Consider the following 18,987-nt stretch of genomic DNA (forward strand, 5'->3'; position numbering starts at 1 on the left):
AACAAAGCCTTTTCTTACCCTCTTATTTCAGCTTCAAATCAGATTTTAATTTTCTTCCAATATTTCTGCAAGAGATCTCCCTTCTTCTATTTTCTATTCAAGCAAACAAAGGTGCTAAAACCAGTAGGGATAGGAGCCAAATCCACTCCCCTTCAAACATCACTGGAATTTTTTTAGTGCTGTGAAAACACAGATACTGCAAGGCTACATCCAGTTTAAGAATTCAGGGGAAAAAAAAAAAAAAAAAGCAAAAAAACCCAAAAAATATTCTCTATAACTTTATCTTCCTGCTCTTCAGAGAAGTCCCATGGGATGATATCATTCATCTCTTGTGCCATGTCAGACCAGAATCAGACTGCACCCTTCACACTTAGATGTGATAATTCTGATCAACCTATTTAGGTAAGAAAGTACCTATGATTCACTAGTAAATACCATTGAAAATTGGAAGGAAATGGATATCCAGCACAGAGGAAAGGAAAGGAAAAAAACAAACAAAAAAACAAAACACAAACACCACCAACCCCTCCCCAATAAAAAAAAGTCTCAGTACGCGCATAAGCAGAAATTCAAGGACTGAGAAAATTTTTATTTTCAATAGCTCCATGCAAAGCATTATGACTGGACTCATTAACTGAAGGCGCTGCCTACATCAATTCCGATGTCAAGTTGAGCTCACATTAAACCTTTTCCCTTAAGGGGGCAATCATTAAGTTCTCTCCTCTCTTCTCAGCTGCATATTTTTATGAAATATTCAAGAATTCAATGTCTTCAATATCTCCTCTCTTTAAAGTTTGGATTAAATTGGCATAACTGTGACAGTGAAGGGAGAGAAACATGTACTTTGGTTTCTTAGGAAACCAGACTCAAACAAAACTCCAGAACTCATTTCTTGATAAGATATATTTATTCAAAACATTGCCTAATGTGAAGTTCATCTTCAAAAAAAAAAAAAACAAAACAAAAAAAAACCCCAAAAAACAAACAACAAAAACAACCCCCACAAACAAAGAAAATCAAACCACACCAACAAAACCACAGAAAAACCACACACCTAATCGTTTTCCCCAAAGGCAAGCCACTGAACTGATCCTATGCTAAGCTCTGGTTCTCATCTCCCCTCACTGCAAGCCCATACAACAAGTACTGCTGCAATACTGGCCCATCTCTCTTCTCTCCTTTAAAAAAAAAAAAAAGATTTTGGATTTTTAAACAAGCTTATCTCAATTCCAAAAGCCAAAGTAGTCTGGATGTTGCCAAACCTATGTTTCACAAGTCCCAGCAGCGAGAACCCACTAACTATATCATGCAGAAGTTACTGCGCACACACGCACGTATCTGAACTATAAAAACAACAAAATATTTTAACTTTTACAGAATCTCTAGAGAGAAGATTAATAGAACATAAAGCTCAGAAGAAGCCTCAAATACAACTTGGTATGAGCTGGAAAATTAATCTATAGACCTTCCAGTCTTTTCTGTGCTAAGTGATCTTGTTCTACGTAGTTTTTACCTTGACTATTTTCCTTACGTGCTTGTTATGTATCAAACGAACCACATTCCTCTCTGTTAACTAGCATAAAACAAAAGCAACAGGACTAGATTAGAGAACTCAAAATCAAAGTACATAAGCGTCCAAAAATAAATATCTAAGAGACACTTATTGAAGAAAATCTGTAAAGAAAAGTAAAGCTCTGCTGTTCACCGAAGACATTTTGAAGAATTTGTGAAGAACTGAGACACATTTTTTGTTACCTTAAAAAAATCCAGATGCGTAATGTTTACGGTACTAACTGGAATTATCACAACTGAGACATTAATGAAATTTTGATGTATTAAACAAGAATTTATTAATTTCACCATGGTTGGAAAGTACCTTAGCTTTAAAAAAAAAAAATCAAGGGTAAATTACTCTCAGTGTTTTAAAAAAAAAAAAAAAAAAAAAAAAAAAAAAAAAAAAAAGCTTCTCTGTCTTGGAAGGCTTAGAGAAGCAAGCCCTAAATTTAAGGGTCACAAAGCAGCAGACATGCAGAAGGGAGAAAGTAAAAATTAGCATATGCTTTTAATCAAAATGCAAGAGCCTCAAAAGTCCTGAGGCAAAAGCAGTCTTGTCATTTGCTTTTTTTGTGCTTAGAAGGAACAAAATCAGAACGCTTTAAAGCATTTGACATAATTTTTTTTAAAAAAAAAGGCCCTAAGGATTGAATGCGTATAAGATTTATCAATTATCTACAGTTTTCTTTTATGAACTGTGATGTTATAGTTCCAAAAGTACATCCAGGGGCGAGATGACAAGTGAAAGCAAGAGCATGCAAAGTGTCTAGAGCAAGAGACTTTTAAAAAAGGTTCTACATAGTTCGGATGGACAGAATGTTGGTATTTTTCCAGACAGCTATAGGCAAGTTTCTTTGGCTGTCACATCTTCCTGAAAACTAGCCTGCATGGTTATGTGACACAAGCGAGGACTGGTAGTTTTTACTATTTAATGTACCAAGAGTAGATCCGTAACAGCACTGACTAATGTTCATCTACTTTTCCTACTGTTTTGATCACATTCAGATACCAAATTAATACATTTCTGTGCAACAAACTTATTTTTGCCCATAAAACTGAAATAACTTAAGACAGAGAAGGCACCGCATGTTCTACGAACTGCAAATTACACATTTCAAGACTGGAGTTAAGACAACCAAGTTTCATTTCAGTTGTCCACATGTTTTCCCACAAGAACTGGGGAAAAGCTAGCCCAGTTTCTTTGTGGGGTAAAAGAAAAAAGGAAAGAAAATACTAATATTAGGAGGTTGCAATCCCTTATAGGAAAAATTAGTCTAAACAGGGGAGAAGCTTTAAAAATCAAGCCAAGGACAAAACTGTTTTCTGGACGGCGAAACTGCATGCTCCTTTAACCTATCTCAAATACAAAAGGCTCACAGACTGTAGCGCAGGCACCTTCAATAAAAGTCACCAGCCATAGGTTGTCAGACGGTCCCTATTAACTAATCCTTATGACCTCAAGAGGCACTAAGAGAACAGTTAATGCTGCAGAAAGCTGGTTAGTACGGTTAAAAGGAACTTCTACTGCAAGCGATTACTAACAATGATATATCTTCTGAAGGCCGGTTCTGGAGGAATGCATTCGGGTATGCTTCAAGTAAGATCTCCTGCTTTGAATACTTGAAAAGAGTTAGAAGAATTTACTTCCTCCAATGCATCTGTCTAATGCTATTAAGCTGACCACTAAAAAACAAGACTAAAATTAAAGATTTTTCACCCCTTTCACCAGAGGATTCTTGATTCTACAGCAAAATAAAGAAGCTTGACAGATGCAACTAAAACTAGAAGAGGCAAAATGAAATACAAAGCCTTTGCTGCAGAACAAAAAAACCTTTGTCTCATTACATGACTGACAAGATAAAGATGGAGGAAGCCCATGAACCTTCCTGGTGAACCAGATGAGCAGAAAAAAAAAAAAAAAAAAAAACATTTATTAGAAAAATACCAAAAAGTCATTTTGACACACAGAAAGAAAAGCTAATATGTAGTCAGAGTTTAGATGTGTTCTTTTCATGCAGTGCACCTAACACAAACATTAGATTTTGCTGCTATGTTTTCAAATATGTTTACTCAGCAAGAAAAGATTACCTAAATTATTCAGCCATTGCAAAAGAAGATTTAAAGTTTTTTATAAAAAGCAATTGTATGGGATAGACAGTATTTCAAAAATAGCTGGACTTCAATTACAGCATTTTACCAGTACAGCCATAATACTAGAGCATTTATGAGGGGAACCTGAGATCAAGAATAAATTCTCAGTCTAAACTGTAACAACTGTCATTTTGCCCTCGCTTGAGGCAATTTGATTCAAAAAAAAAAAAAAAAGCTGCATAATTTTTGCCCTAAAAACTGCTGTATCTTAAGAATATATGTTAGTAGTAAAAAACATGCAAGTCACTAGAAGGTTTTAGAATTAGCTTTTATGAGCAAGCCACACAGCAGCCTCAGCATCTCGTTGAGCAGCAAAATACAGATGTAAGTAATGCTGATGTTACAAAGCTTGGAATCCTAAAAAAATAACTTTCATGCCACCCACAAACAGGGTCAACAGTTATACTTCAATACCTAACCTAATCCCTCAAGACATCTCACTGCATCTTTTGTTTTGCGCATCTTTAGACTTTGCTCCTATAAGCAAGAACTGTCTTTGCTGCATACCTTGCACAGCATGGACCACATTGTCAGTGCTTAAATACAGAAAAATAAAAACTGGCATCTACTTATCAAAAGTTGCAGGATACAAACCTCCAGGAAGATACGATTCACTTGCTGTGTCATCCCCATCATCTCCATCTTCATCATCACGACTCAACAAATTATTTACAGCAAGGTTTACATCAAGATTTGTTCGCTGGAGTTCCCGAATAATAATACTTCTGGACTTCCCTTGTAAAACAACTTGTGCCTGTAAGAGCAGAGTATATTGGTTACTGGTCATTCTCAGCTCACCAACCACCATTCATAAGAAAAGAATGCTTAATTCTAAAAGAAGTCTAATAAAAAACAAAAGTAAATCACAGTACATACAGACAAAGGCTCACATGGATTTTTCACAATATCTTGTACTAGATGGTTAACCTTCTCTTAGTTCAAGTTAGGCCACCGAATTCCAACTTTGGCGCTAAATTTTCTAATAGTATCTTAGAATCTACTTCTTGTAATGCTTAAAGCTGTAGTTAAAGGATAAGTAAAATCTGTTTTTGAGAATGTTCTATATGTTTCTATAAAAGCTTAAACGTACTATGTCAATCAACAAGAGTTTTGCAATCAACTGTTGTTCCAAAACTACAGCTCAATCCCTGCTTTTTTTACACTGGTTTCTCTTTGCATTGCCCTTCAACACGTAACCACCTTATTTCCTCTGTTTTTCTAATAATTCTGTTTCTAAAGGCTTCTTTTCAGCAGTTTCTGAAACATTAGATTTTTATTAGCAAAGTGCAAATGCAGAAAAAACCTTCCAAATGTTGAACAGATGCAATGAACGTACAAAAACTAGAAACATTCTGGTCTATTCCACTAACCGTAGGACTCAGAGCATTTTGTTTTTACAGACAGACTACCTTCTACCGAATGCCACAGAAGATTGCGGAGTTCTACATCACAAACTGCGTGAAGAAGTAAGAAACTAGTACTCAGTGTTTTCATAACACAGTAAAAATGAGGCACCAAGTAAAATTGTCTATTGACAACCAAAAAACGAAAGGGACATTTTAACTGCACATAAAGTTTAAATTTTTGTCATAACGTTCTATGCCAGAAGTTTAGAGATTTTTCGAGACAACAGTAGAATCTATATATACCATATAGAATCTATATAGACCAGCTGTAAAGATTCTTTCCCATTGATCTGCTTTAGAGCTATCCCAGAAACGTTTTAGACACCTTCCATTTTAAAGGCAAAGTATGCTATTTTTTTAAAAAAAGGCAAAACATCACAGCAAGGTAAGCAAAGTTACAACTTAACCAACAAACCATACTTTAGATTATAGAATGGAACTGCCTGGACCAAGGGATACCGGTCTGTTTTTTCTATTTCATGTAAGATATCAAGGATGTCAGTAAACGCTCTCAAAAAAAAAAAAAAAAAACAACCCAGAGGTGAACAATGTAGTCAAAAAAACCCTACCACTCCATAGTTAAAAAAGACCGCTGGAGGTCATCTAACCACACCGTCTCCTGAAAGCAGGGCTAACTTCAGAGTAACCAACACCTCCAGTATCTTACCTCTGTGGAGGCAGAAGCCCACAGCTTTTATGTGAGGTTTTGAATTCAAAAAGCAAAAGGTACTAGAAGCCACTGGTCACTGGTGGGTCTGTAGATACCTTGCCCACTAGTTCCTATCTTGTGCCAGTCACACTGTAGGCCATTCAAAGCATACAAGCCGGTTATCTTTGGCCTAGCAACTAACAACTGTATTCCAAATGGAGATCAGCAACTGGTTTTGAACTAAGTATTAAAATGCATTAACTAGTCACATATTTTGGATGTATTATTTTCTTCAAACATGTTTGTTAAACATGTTTTGTTAAAACATTTTAACAAACTCCATTTAATCACACATTGCAAAGTCTGTCAGCTTACTCAGGCTTTAGTGCATTTAGAGGCAAAACCAGAGCAATTTATACCACACATTCATTAGTTACATTTATAACAAAAATAAGTAGAGATGTCCATGAATAAGAATTATTAGTATTTAAAGAGATTAAATAGGTTTAATGTCTTTCATTTAAATCTAAAATGGATCACTCCTTTTATCAAACAAGAAAAAAAAAAGTCAACCTGCCCCCCTTCCTTATACTCTTTCAAGAAACTTAACTTTATTAGCTACATGCTTCGGACAATTCTCAAATATTTTATTTTCTCACTACATCTTCCATCTGCAAATGCACAATGCCTGACATTCCTCATCTAGTTAAAGACATACCTCATCTTACTGGAACTTTGGGAAACAAAAATTCTAGAATTCAGAACAAATCTATCGCACTAGGCATTTAAGAATAAAAGCAATTCAGCTAGAGAAAGCTAATCTTTTCAATTATATGCCATTACTCCTTGGAGAAAATGCACTACTACTACAAAACATTCCTGTTCACATGCTATGAGAAGCTCTCCAGGTTTTTGGCAACAAGCAGTTTCTAGCTCACGTACCTGTGAAATGAGTTCCTCTGGAATGACTGATGCTGGAATCACTGGTTGTGGCTGACTCCCCAGCAATCCAGATCCTCTATCACGACCTGTGCGTATAACTCTGGTCTGCCTTCGTGAATCTCGAGCTCCAGCAGACGATCTCCCAGAAGATCCTCCTCCACTTCCACCAACCCCTGAACTCCAGCGACTCCTAGAAGATTCAGATTACAATTTTTTTTATATAGAGCAGCATACTTTGGGGACTACTTGAAGAAGTAAGGCTTTAGTTTTATTATTAATAACTTGTAGACAGTCTCTGAAAACTACTGCAGATTGACTGCGTAGACAAACACTATTAAAGTCTCTCTTAAAACTAGTAAGAACAAGAGCACCAGGCAATTGATAAAGTTCTGAATTACACAGAATATAAAACAGGACTCCAACTGGAAGTTGCACTCTTTCCGACTCGTACAGTTGTGTGGATGCATAGACATACATAAATATATGCACACACCATCTCCCAGAGTTTCTAAAAGCAACAGTATCAGCAGCATAACATCTAATACTCGTCTGTTAATTTCCTGCTCTAAAAGCATATATGCAGCAGCTTTGTGGTCAGTGGACTCTGTTTGACAGAAGGGTCTCCTAAAATTTCTGAGACTTCATTTACTTTAAGAAATTGCTTAAGATTATACCAGAAAAATCAAGTAATCTTTACTGCAAAACAAATATTACACTAGATAGTTCTCTGATCCTCATGGATGGTTTTCAAGAGATACCCTACTCTGGATGTATATTTCTATTGGAGAAATCAACATCAACTGTATACATGGCAAAAACATGCCTAAACTGACTGAACAGGTTTTTCATTTCTGTAAGTCAGTATCAAAACAAGGGAGTAAAACGGCAGCAATTTGTAGAAATAGACAACTCACCATCATTACAACTTCCCACTAATCTTAACACCACAGAACTATCTCAACTGAATCTGTTCTGGATGTAAGACCAGATATTCTGTTGTCATGAAAGGCTAGAAGACTCTAGTTTGTTCTTCAAGGTTAACTAAACTTTGTTGTACAAATCTACCTTAAAGGATACTGGATATGGTGTTATTGCTATTTAATAATCAGTATCAGCAGAACTTTCCTTCTCTCAACCACCTTAATCCTCACTCTCCTTTCAAGAAAAGTAAAACATTTAAAGTAAGACAAGAAAAAGAAGGTATGTTCTCTGAAACCGTATCTAATGAATTCATGTAAAAGTATACCCCATGTAGCTATAAAAGCTAAGTAAGAATACTTGTCTTAATTTTATGGCTTAAGTTGATTACTAACATCCTTCTGTTGTTCATTTTTTTTTTCCTCCTGACAAGACCATGCAATCACAGAATAACTTAACTTATCTGCCTAAGACAAGGCCCCGTCACAGAAACATTTACATTTTCAGGATTCCAGCCAGCGACCACACAGGTAATGACAAGACAAAAAGCAATTAAAGGATGGGTTCAGGAAAAGTCCTGTCTCATGAGTTAGAAAGAGAGTTCTTAAAAAAAAAAAAAAGACAATACTGAAAATGGAAGAAAACAACAAATCCAAAACCAAACCAAAGAAGAATGGGACATTTTAAATAAAAGGAGACAGTTAATCTGTTTCTAAAGGTGGGAAGGGGGCTGAGGGGAAGTCAAATTCTTCCTACACAACAATTCCCAATCCAACTCTCAGCAGGGAAGATGTGGGTTTAAAGAAAAGATTAAGTGTTAGATTTTAATACTTAATTATAGACGTATTTTCTACTTTAGATATCTAACAGTTAAAAACCTTTATATTCATATAATTCGAATATTCCAAGTATGTCCTAACTTGGTCCTGTTATAAAGGAAAAAAAAAAAAACAACTGTTAAGGACACGGCTATTCCTATTAAAGCTGTCTAAACCTAGAATAAACATGAATATTGAATGAAAATCTTTCTGCTCACGTACCAGTTTTCCACATCTCTCCACTGCCCACTAACATGCTAGCAATTTTCCAAATCCAGTGATCTAATGTAACGGGTCCACGGTTTGAATGTTTTTAGACTCAGTTTATTAAGTTAAGTATTCCCTTCATTTAACAGCAGTTATACTGTCTACTGTTACTCTACTAATTCGGTTACTTTCAACTACCTAGTTCTGAAACATGCAAGGGAAGAAATAAGGAACTCTTCAGGGTTGGTCTCCTAAGCAAATAGCTTCAAACAATTTTAACCAGTTATGCTCAGGTAAAAATAACAAGGAAAAAAAAAAAGTCTCGTGCTTTCCACAGTAACATTTTAAACATGACAGTACTACTTTGCCTTTAAAGTTTAACACATGGATTTTAGGTTCAGATGCACAAAGGTTTCACAAAAAGTTTAGGGGTGCAATGGGGTGGGTTATCTTTCATGTAGCTAAACCCCAGATGAAATTAGCTTATTTGTCAACATAAGCAACAAATTCACTTCTGTGGAAAAGCTGCAGTTCCTCCCTCTTAACAAATCATTCACATGCAGAAACCACAGTTTGTATACATAATTCTCCTTACTATGGTTAGTAACCTTAGGAAGCAGCACTGTTCAACATGTCTTCCAAAATCATATAATGAAGAGTTCACAGTGATCATGTAAGGAAGATTAATTTACGTTGCCATATAAAGGGACACCATCAATTTTAAAGCTAATGATAGAAAAACTGAATCTGTATAGTACATTTAGTATATAGTACAATTTTAAAGTTCTGAGCGACAACCTTTTCCAAATGTTCCCTTCGTATTACTATGTAAAAGATGCCAACTAAGAAAACACTGCTCATTACTTGAGGCGGGGGAGAGGAAGGCACAATAAAACTGAGCACACAAAGGTCTGCAAACAGATAACGAAGATTCTTCCTGCATAAATGCACTCATTTTACTTTATACTGATAGCCTATCAGGGTTTAAATTGATAGCGTCCCTCTACAAAAATTGCTTTTCAAAATCAAGTAAAAAACGTTCAAAAAAAGACAACACAGCCAAAACCAAATTATTCTTCCCACATATATGAAGAACGCTCTGTATCCTAGGTATTGAAGGGTCACTTCACATCTGTTATTTTAACCAAGTCAGTAAAGTTTTTTATTATACCCTACCTACACAATGGCTGTAATTATACGTTCCCTTACACATACTGCATACAATTTATATATGTGTATACACATATACTCAAATATGGAACAAACAGATTGCAGCCTCAGTCCTATCAAAACTTACCCAAGGGTGTTGCCTGCCAGTCTGCCCAGAGTTTCAGAACCAGACAGAAACCATGGGGAGTCACTAGTCCTGCCTGGCCTGGATGTCCTTCCTGCCCCTGAGCCACTGCTCAACTTTGAACTGAAAGTAAAAGATGGTAAATCAGTCACAAAACAATCCCAAATGGGTTAAGAACAAAACCTGGAATCCCAGGTCTAAATTCTCAGGGACTTAGTCTGGTAACATACCAGCTTAAGCAACACCCTTGGGGAATATTCCAAACTAATCTAACTGTATATTAAGAGGTACACTGGAAAAAGAAAGTGGAAAGCATGCCTAACAGATCTTATGTACATCGGCTATCCATAATAGCACAGTTGCAAATACATATTAAGCTAATTAGTGATTGGAGTTAGCCACTGTGCTAAGTTTTCAGTTAGCGTATGTGAACAAATTGTAATCACCAAGTGTTCTATCCATAAACCTGAGCCTGAGTATGCTACTTCAATATTAAGAAGCAGTTTACATCCAAATATGAACCATTAAATAGTCCTATTAAGGGGGACTTACCTGGACGGAAGTTAACAGGTCTAAAAAATGAGCCTCTCCAAATGGAACCATTTTCAGAGTGGATTTTACATGAAGCTTAACAATTGAATGCAGTTTCTTTCATAAGGATTATTTTTAGAAGGGTTTGTTTCTTGAAGTTACAGAGATCCTGTCTCACTTCTTTGAGAATCACATCTACTATTTATTCCTACACCAGTCTGTAAAGCTAGGCTGTTTGGCTGCATCACCATAACCATTATGTATCTACACAAATTACCCATTCCAAAGGCAATCTAGTTTAAAAACAAACAAAAACAAAACCAAAAAAAGCAGCCAAGCTGCTTACCAGTTTAAAAGAATGATTTAATATGAAGAAAAATGTTTCTTACCCATCATTATTATCAGGTTTACCCAATTCCAATCTGTCTGGTTGAACTGAAAAACCAATCCTGCAGACTCTACCATCCTATATTTAAAACAAGAAAACCAAATGTCCAAAATTGAAATATAAGACAAGTTACAGAAAAAAAAATACAAACAAAAACAAGTCTTCAGTTACTGAAGAATGTTGATCAGTTTGATGTTAGAACAAGTAATTTTAACAGTATGGTTTCAAGTTTGTTAGCAGATTCAAGTAATTTACCTCAAGAAGAAATGCAGCATGATTTGGTCCCACCACGCACTGTTTAATAGTGGCCTGTTCCAATACATTCAAAGGGGGGTGGCTGAAAACAAAAAGTGAGCATGTATAACATTTCTAAAGTTTTAAAGTCTGAAAAAAATAAAAAGCAAGTGGTATATGGAAGGAACAATGTGTAGTGACTGTTATCGATATAAAAACATTCAAGAATGACTAAACACATGCATTAGTTGAAGCAACTATGATGCATTTTCGGTCATTAAGCCCAGAAAATGCAAAACAAAACCTTAAAAGGTGATAAGAGTTTTCATTTCATTTCATCAGCAATAAACAACAAGGGTTATACTTCAAATTAAGTAGTCATTTAATATGAAGGGTATTTAATAACATTTATCATGACTGAAAACCTAACACTTTTTTCCTTAGATAAGAATTGTGTTATCTGAAGCATTTCTGAACTTTAGTTATTAGTAATATTGAGGCTTTCTAGGACTATATCTACAGTATAATCATTTGCTTCTTGTTGCTGTTAGAAAAATTGTACTTTCCTAAATTATTTACAGCAGCATGTGATACGCCTTACCTGTTTAAATTATATTTGTTCAGCTTCTCTGAAACTTCCCTTAATCTGAAACAAAAAGAAATGAAGCTGTTGTTTGAAAGACATCCTCCACAGTACACAACATCCACGTAAGCAGCACATTTACAACATTATGGGAATAACTTACCACCACATTTAATGAAGCTTGATACAAATACTACTTGGTGTTGGGAGTCTGTATAAGAACTGGATGGTGTTCAGCTTCAAATCAGGTTTTTGTTTTGAAGGTATTTTGCTTTATGGTTTTACCTTTACACCTACTCACTTGACACAAAACCCATGTTTTCTTGCATTTCTATGTGTTTTACACTTCTGTGTTTACTCCTGTGTTGCTACCACCATTTACAACTTTACATACAAATTAAGGAAATGAAGCAATGAGCACTAACTGTAAATATATTTGTGTTTCCCTCATATAAGCTTGAATACGGTATCCCAGAGCACACAAAATTATTGTTTTTTAGGAAATCCAGGAGCCAAAATATGACAGTAAGTTCCACAAAACAGAAAAGACAGGAAAACAGATGCACAAAAGCCAGCATCAAAAGGGAGGAACAACAAACTTTGACTAGTAGAAGAAACAATCCAGAGAAAATTCACTATAAATAGGGTTATGTAAAATATCGCCTTTACTGAAAGGGAAAGAATGTTTCCAAAAGTACTTCCATCTCACTTTCATGGTACCTCACCAAAATGAAGATCAGAACCCAAAAAAAAGGGCCAACCCACAGACCACCCCTGCTTAGAGGGTATGGTGTCCAAAAGTAGAAACCAACACAGTAATTTCTAAGGTAATTTCTAATCCACCTAGAAAAGATCCTGTCCAGGCAACAAAGATACTCTCGTAATATCAGGTAAGCATTTCAGGGAAAACTCAGGCTCGTTTCTTCCCAAAGATGACAAGCAATCTGAAAAAGTCCCCAAATAGCTTCCAATTTCAGTCAAAAATTTTGCATTATATTAAGATAGAAAAACCAAGGAGTCCTGTAAAAATAATACAGGGTCTTCCTTGTATTATATTCCTTCCTAATGCAGAAAAAAAATCCCAACTTTGGTACCATGTTCATCCTAGCATTCCACAAATCTCCTCCTTAATCAGTAACATCTTTCCAAACCTGACAAAAAGAAATGTGCACCAGCACCACCTTCCTCTGTCTTAACCCACGTCTTTAAACCCTTTCTTTTTACTTGCTTCACTTCAGTTTCTACACACAGACTGCTACAGACAACAGACTTCAGTTACTTGCAAACCCTGAGCATGAGAAAGAATACAGATTAGAGGTCTGAACAGCCAAGTCTTCATGTTATCAACAGTGTTTAACTCTTAACACGCTTGTCCTGAGGGGAAAAAAGGAAAAAAAAGATATATGTCTGTTTGAGAAACAGGATACTTAATACTGACAGAAATAACTTTCAAGCACAAGAAGAAAGGACCGCAGTGAAAGGACAGCAGGAAGGAAGGGAACATGCTTAGAATCTCCTTTTGCTCTCCAAGCCAAGCTGCTGGTTTATAAGTAGGCAATTTCACACTCCCAATTTCCAGCCACAACTGCTTCACACAAGCCAACAGTACATACATAGATAAGGCTTCTGTGAAGACGACCCGCAAAAGGTAAAGAGAGAACACAAACTTCACTGGCAATCTGCGTGAAAGGTACCCCACAAGAGCAAACTACTGTGGGAGAATGTGGAACGAACCCCGAAGATGAATGGCACACACTCCGCAGCTTACCATACAGTTCTATAAAGCAAGCAGGGATCTGCTGCATAATATATGACAAGTTAAACATCCCTGAAGTTTTATGTCTTAAGTATATCGCCTAACGGTTTCCCACAGGAATCATGAGCAGTTTTCCATTAACATTTCTCCTCTTGGCAAGCATGAGTAATAATTACAGAATAGGAAAACCTACCTTTAAGTTCATTGCACTGCCTCTATGAAAAACTGACGGCAAATAAAGTAGTGCTTTATTGGAGATGGTTACTAGACTAGTCTATGAGCAACATTTAAAGCTTCCTTATCTGAGCTTTGTGTCACAAAATCTAAGCACTACCAAAGAAAGAGACATTTTTCAATTTGTAAAAAATCACCATAATCCTTTTTTACTTGTGAAAAAATAATGAAGTGACAGGGAAGAAATACGCACAGAAAGCCAAGAATTGCATATTCAGTCAATCTCTAACACCAATCTCAAGAGTGTGGGTCTATCAGCAAAAGCATAGGTCAAAAGAGATCTAATGTTATTGAAAAGAGGCTGCTATCAACATTTAAGGGGAGGGAGCAGAGATGAGTGCAAGAGTGATGATGCTGAAAGTACTAAACTCTCCTACAGAAAGAAAAGGAGGGGGAAGTAAAAAACTCTCTCACCCCCCAACGACCTTGTATGCAACTGCTGTAATAGCAAAATTACCAAGTACTGTCTAATAAACTTAGAGATGCATAAGGACTTGCATCTGACACAGAACACCACCGAGTGAAAAAGTAGTTCCCCAGCACCGCGTCCCTGCTGGGCTGATGGTTTCACCCCGACTCCTCCCCCTTCCTTGGGCCGCCACCTGCATTTGCGTGAACACCAGTCACAAAACTAAACCAGCAGAAAAGCAGGAGTAAAGCTGAAAGATGTGTTTGTATATTCTGTATGGAGAATATGTTTGTGCAAATAAAAACTCAAAATAATTTCACAAAAACATTCCCTGCAGCAATCTAAGCCTTTCTGCTTGCATAGTTGCATGGTACTGTACTACTGACCCTCTGAAGGAAAAATGCAAAATGCACATTTAAGATGAGGTTAATTTTAACAATACGATTCAATAATTTCAACTGATGGTACACTGGAGGAAGAGGCACAGGCAGAGATGATTTAATCAATTCTTGCATTAAGGAAGGGCAACACTTACACTGAGACCTTTCTGTGGTAAAAAGAATCTCTGATATGAATGCCTGGACAGGGTAAGCTTTGAAAAATTCTCATTAAAGGCAATTAAACTATTTCAAAGAATGAAGTTGAATGAGGTTAGAAGCAACACATATTTTGCTCACAAAATGATTTTTGGGGAAATGCACTAGCTCGCCACAATTTTAGACAAAAAGTTTAGTGATGACGGCTTCTGTGTTAAGACACACACTCTTTAACTATTCCTATCAAAATTCATCCAAAACCAGTTATGAGGAAAACAAGAAGTCAGTTTGTCCAAGCCAAGCAGGGACTGCTTCAATTTTAAGTTTTGCGGCTACAATTTCTAACCTCTCCAAACTAATCATAATAGAAGGGAACTACGCTCACACTAGGCAACCGAACAGGCTCCAGGTCAGGACTACAGGAGCTCAGACTTCACAAGCACGCTTCTATTTCCAGAGAGGTTTATCTGAGGATCCATCCACCACATCTTGCTTTATAAACCCAAGTTAGGCTCAGAAACGCAAGAGAGCTACAGAGAAATTCCATTTTAAAATACTAAGTATTTTACAGAAATACTGAACTTCAGTACATTTTAAAGTAACTTTATCCTATATAAACAAGTGCTTAAATCCACATAAGCAAAAATCTGGCTTACAATTTGTGCTTTTACCCAACTTGGAAATACAGAAATCTTCTGTTTTAAAATAGGCAGGCTGTTCCAAGAATTATTTTTCTTGAAGACACTATGGACTTCTACAATATGTGTTCACCACGCCCAGTTCCCTCTGGCAGTCAATGAGCAATTGTCCTACCTTACCAGCCACCCTGCAGGAATACTCATCCTTCTCAAGTATTTCCATCATGCTAGCAACAGTTCACAGACCGACAAACAAACCATATGCAGAACTTTCTCTACTGCTGTAAAGTTTTAGAATAGTTCAATGAATATATGATTATCCTTCTCCTGTATGTTAGGAAACTAACAGTTACAAAAGTTAAGAAAAAAAAAAGCCAACCACACCTACTTCATCTACATTCAGTCAACATCTGCAAGACCTTCTCAAGCAGGTGAGTAACATAAAAAGTATAGTGCCCTGTAAATAGAAATCTCATGTAGCAAGATTTACATAATTTTCCCCTCAAAAGCTTACTTGCTGTTGAACAGAAACAGTATTTACAGGTGCTAATATCTAATCTGACATTTTGCAGCTTTGGTTAAATAACAGTATATCTAGCACATCTATTTATAAGTATTAAAACAATTTCTGCCATCTCAGAGATTTCATTTCTGTAACAATATAAAGCTATTTTTCACTTCTCTCTGCAACTTTAGACTAAATTTTTAAATGTCAGCTAGGTCTTTAAAGAACACACAGTAAAAATCACTTAAGTGAAACAATGCAAACAAAGGATTTAACCACAGAGATGTAAAATAAAATGTTCACATGCTGCATGTCTCCAGAAGGAAGTCTTTCTGTACTCGGCAGGTAACACTAACAGAGTCCCAGGCACAATATTCAGAAGTTTCTCTGGGATGTTTCCTGAAGTTGCTCCTTTATAGACGTAAGAAGTTATTTGTACACTTCAAAGGCAAAATATCAGGCAAGGGCCTTACTACAAGACCTTTCCTCACATCAGCACCACATGGTGATGATAAGAGCTGCAGAGGAAAAGGCAAGGCACATTTTATAAAAACCAGCTCGGTATGATGAACAACTTGGAGTACGGAAATTAAATATAAAACTAATTTAGCCCTGGTAGATTTTTCTAAGTGATCAGGACTCCTAATATCTCAATGAAGTCTGTAAGCCAACAAACTTATGAGACTTACACACCAGAGCAGAAAGAAGTACACAAAGATGGACACAATGCTTTTCCACGGGAAGGGTAACACTAAGCAGATATCCAAGGAAAGGGGGGGGAGGGGAACCAACTCAAGCAGTGGAAAACAGTATCGAGTAACATACCTGTGGACACTAAAAAGTAAATACAACCTTCATCTCCATCCCCCAGCTGAGAGCCTGAAGTTCTCGGAGCAGAGGAAGCCAGACCCAAGGAGGCAGCTATGTGGCCCGTTAACAGGTTTTAGCCCTGTTAATGAGCTGCACGGCCTCCAGATCAAAGCCCTCTCAGGCTTGCCTATCTTGAATCATGTAGAAACTAACTCCTGTGCCTGTCTATCTGTGTCACGATAACACAAGTCTCAGATATGCAGAAAATAGACACCAGTGAGAAGCTTAAGCAAATATGTTATCTTTGTTTCCTGATCCCATGATGTCTTGGGCACTGGATGCCGTCATTGATGTAAAGTCACATCCAGCTGCCTTCCATGCCATAATACAGCATACAAAAGGATCCTGCCTCCAATTGCCACGTCCTGATTGCCATGTCAAACGTTAGAAAGCAGTTTCTAAAGAGGCAGCCTTCCACAGTTTGCGTACCAAAACACCTTTCTCCTAATGTAATAAATGAAAAAAAAAAAAAAAAAAAGGCGAGAAACCTCTTTTCCATCAATGAGCTGGAGCAAAGGGGGAGGGGGGGTGTGGGGGTGCGTGGGGGTGGTGGTAAGAGGGGTGGTGAGAAGGTGAGAAGAAGATTTAAACGTGCTTTAAGTTTTATGTCATTCTGGGTAGTAAGAGGGAGCATCCATTAAAAAAACCAAAAAACCAGTAAAGTTCCACACAAAAGCAGGCAGTAAAATTATTTGTAGAAAAGTCATGCACATTAGAAAAAAAATAATCCCAAGCTCCAGTACAAAACGGCAGCCTCCAAGTTAACCAATACTACTCAGCAGTGGGGTGGGACAACGTGTTTAGACTATAATACACAGATCAGCAAAACAAACAAGATGACAAAAAAAGTCATTGATCCGCTCAGTCAGTAATCAGGTGTACCATGGCTTACACCGTGTCCTCTCCCCATTCCAAGGAATATAAATTAGGAATGTTCGCTTATTACACACTAAGACAACATCTATTGCTCAGGAAATCCCTGAGCTGCAAATTCTTACAGGCTGGGAAAACATCACTGTATGCTTGCTCTATTCTAACACTCCTCCTGCCATCTAGCACTGGTCACTGCCACAAACAGGAGGAAAACAAGATGGATCTCTTCTCTATAACAACTATTTTTATGTTTCATGGTATCAACCAACACGGGTTTACAGAATATGGCTCCCAAACGTTATTTTCTATTTTGTAAGACTGTCAGTTTGGTTGAGAAAGGTAGTTCTGACCATTTAATAGTCCTCTCTGGAGCAACAGCAACACACCGTGCTGAATCAGTAAGCTATAGCAGAAAGCTAATATGGCAAACATCAAACAAATTAATATCTTGAAAACAGTTTTCTGCAATATCACTGAAAAGTCTTCAGATAATACAATGACTGCAGAAAGTAAATTCCCTTACATCAGACCATTGTTATTGCATGATATAACAACACTGATATAGATAATGACCTACATCTAAAGTTAGGTATAACAACAAGGTTAAAGCAGGACAAGGAAAATTAGCAAAGACAAGATAGCGGCAACAATATCAGAAGGTTTAACATAAGATAACCACCAATATCTAATATTCTGAATTAAACACATAGTGAATAGGCAGGTAAAATGACTTACCTATCTTCTTTACCCTACAGAGGAGGTAAGCACATATTTCAGTTCTGGTTTTAAGAAAGCACAGCAGATTTCACATCACTGTATAGGAGTATGGGGGGAAAGCAGTGAATATTGTCTACCCAGACTTTAGTAAGGCTTTTGACACTGTCTCCCATAACATCCTCACAGAGAAGCTCATGAAGTATGGATGCATGAACAGACACTGAGGTGAACTGAAAACTGGCTGAACAGCTGGGCCCAGAGGGTGGTGATCAGCAGCGTGAAGTCTAGTTGGAGGCCAGTGACTAGCAGTCTTCATGGGGGCAGAGCATACCTTCATCAAGCTTGCAGATGACGCCAAACTGGGAGGAGAGGCCGATATGCCAGAGGATCACGCTGCCATCCAGAGCACAGCAACCTCATGAAGTTCAATAAGGGTAAGCACAAAGTCCTGCACCTGGGGAGAAACAACCCCATACACCAGCATACGCTGGGAACTGCCCAGCTAGAAAGCAGCTCTGCAGAAAAGGACCTGGGAGTCCTGGTGGACACCAAGTTGAACATGAGTCGGCATGCCTTGCGGTAAAGGTGAATGGTATCCTGGGCTGCATTAGACAAAGTATTGCCAGCAGGCTGAGGGAGGTGATCCTTCCCTTTATTTAGCCTGGTGAGGCCACACCTGGAGTTCAGTCTTCAGTTCTGGGATACTCAGTTCAACAGAGACTGGAGACAGTCCCACAAAAGGCCGCAAAGATGATTAAGAGACTGAAGCAACTC

At 37.3% G+C, this 18,987-nt stretch overlaps 1 protein-coding gene across 17 annotated transcripts in view; it reads right to left on the bottom strand.

Moving 5' to 3' along the window:
* The window catches only part of UBR5 (ubiquitin protein ligase E3 component n-recognin 5), a 90,998-nt gene that overhangs the window by 60,443 nt on the left and 11,568 nt on the right, over positions 1-18,987 (bottom strand). For 14 of the 17 annotated variants that reach the window (XM_074577563.1, XM_074577559.1, XM_074577550.1 and 11 more), the window contains exons 2-7: positions 11,694-11,738; positions 11,114-11,195; positions 10,860-10,936; positions 9,943-10,062; positions 6,703-6,892; positions 4,300-4,459 (exon numbers count right to left, since the gene is read on the bottom strand). In XM_074577563.1, the coding sequence (XP_074433664.1) occupies positions 4,300-4,459; positions 6,703-6,892; positions 9,943-10,062; positions 10,860-10,936; positions 11,114-11,195; positions 11,694-11,738 (674 nt within the window). The remainder of the gene's footprint in view (positions 1-4,299; positions 4,460-6,702; positions 6,893-9,942; positions 10,063-10,859; positions 10,937-11,113; positions 11,196-11,693; positions 11,739-18,987) is intronic. The other 3 variants (XM_074577561.1, XM_074577562.1, XM_074577564.1) reach the window with 1 other exon arrangement.

The sequence above is a fragment of the Larus michahellis genome, chromosome 2 (genome assembly GCF_964199755.1).
Source record: "Larus michahellis chromosome 2, bLarMic1.1, whole genome shotgun sequence".
Taxonomy (NCBI): Eukaryota; Metazoa; Chordata; class Aves; order Charadriiformes; family Laridae; genus Larus; species Larus michahellis.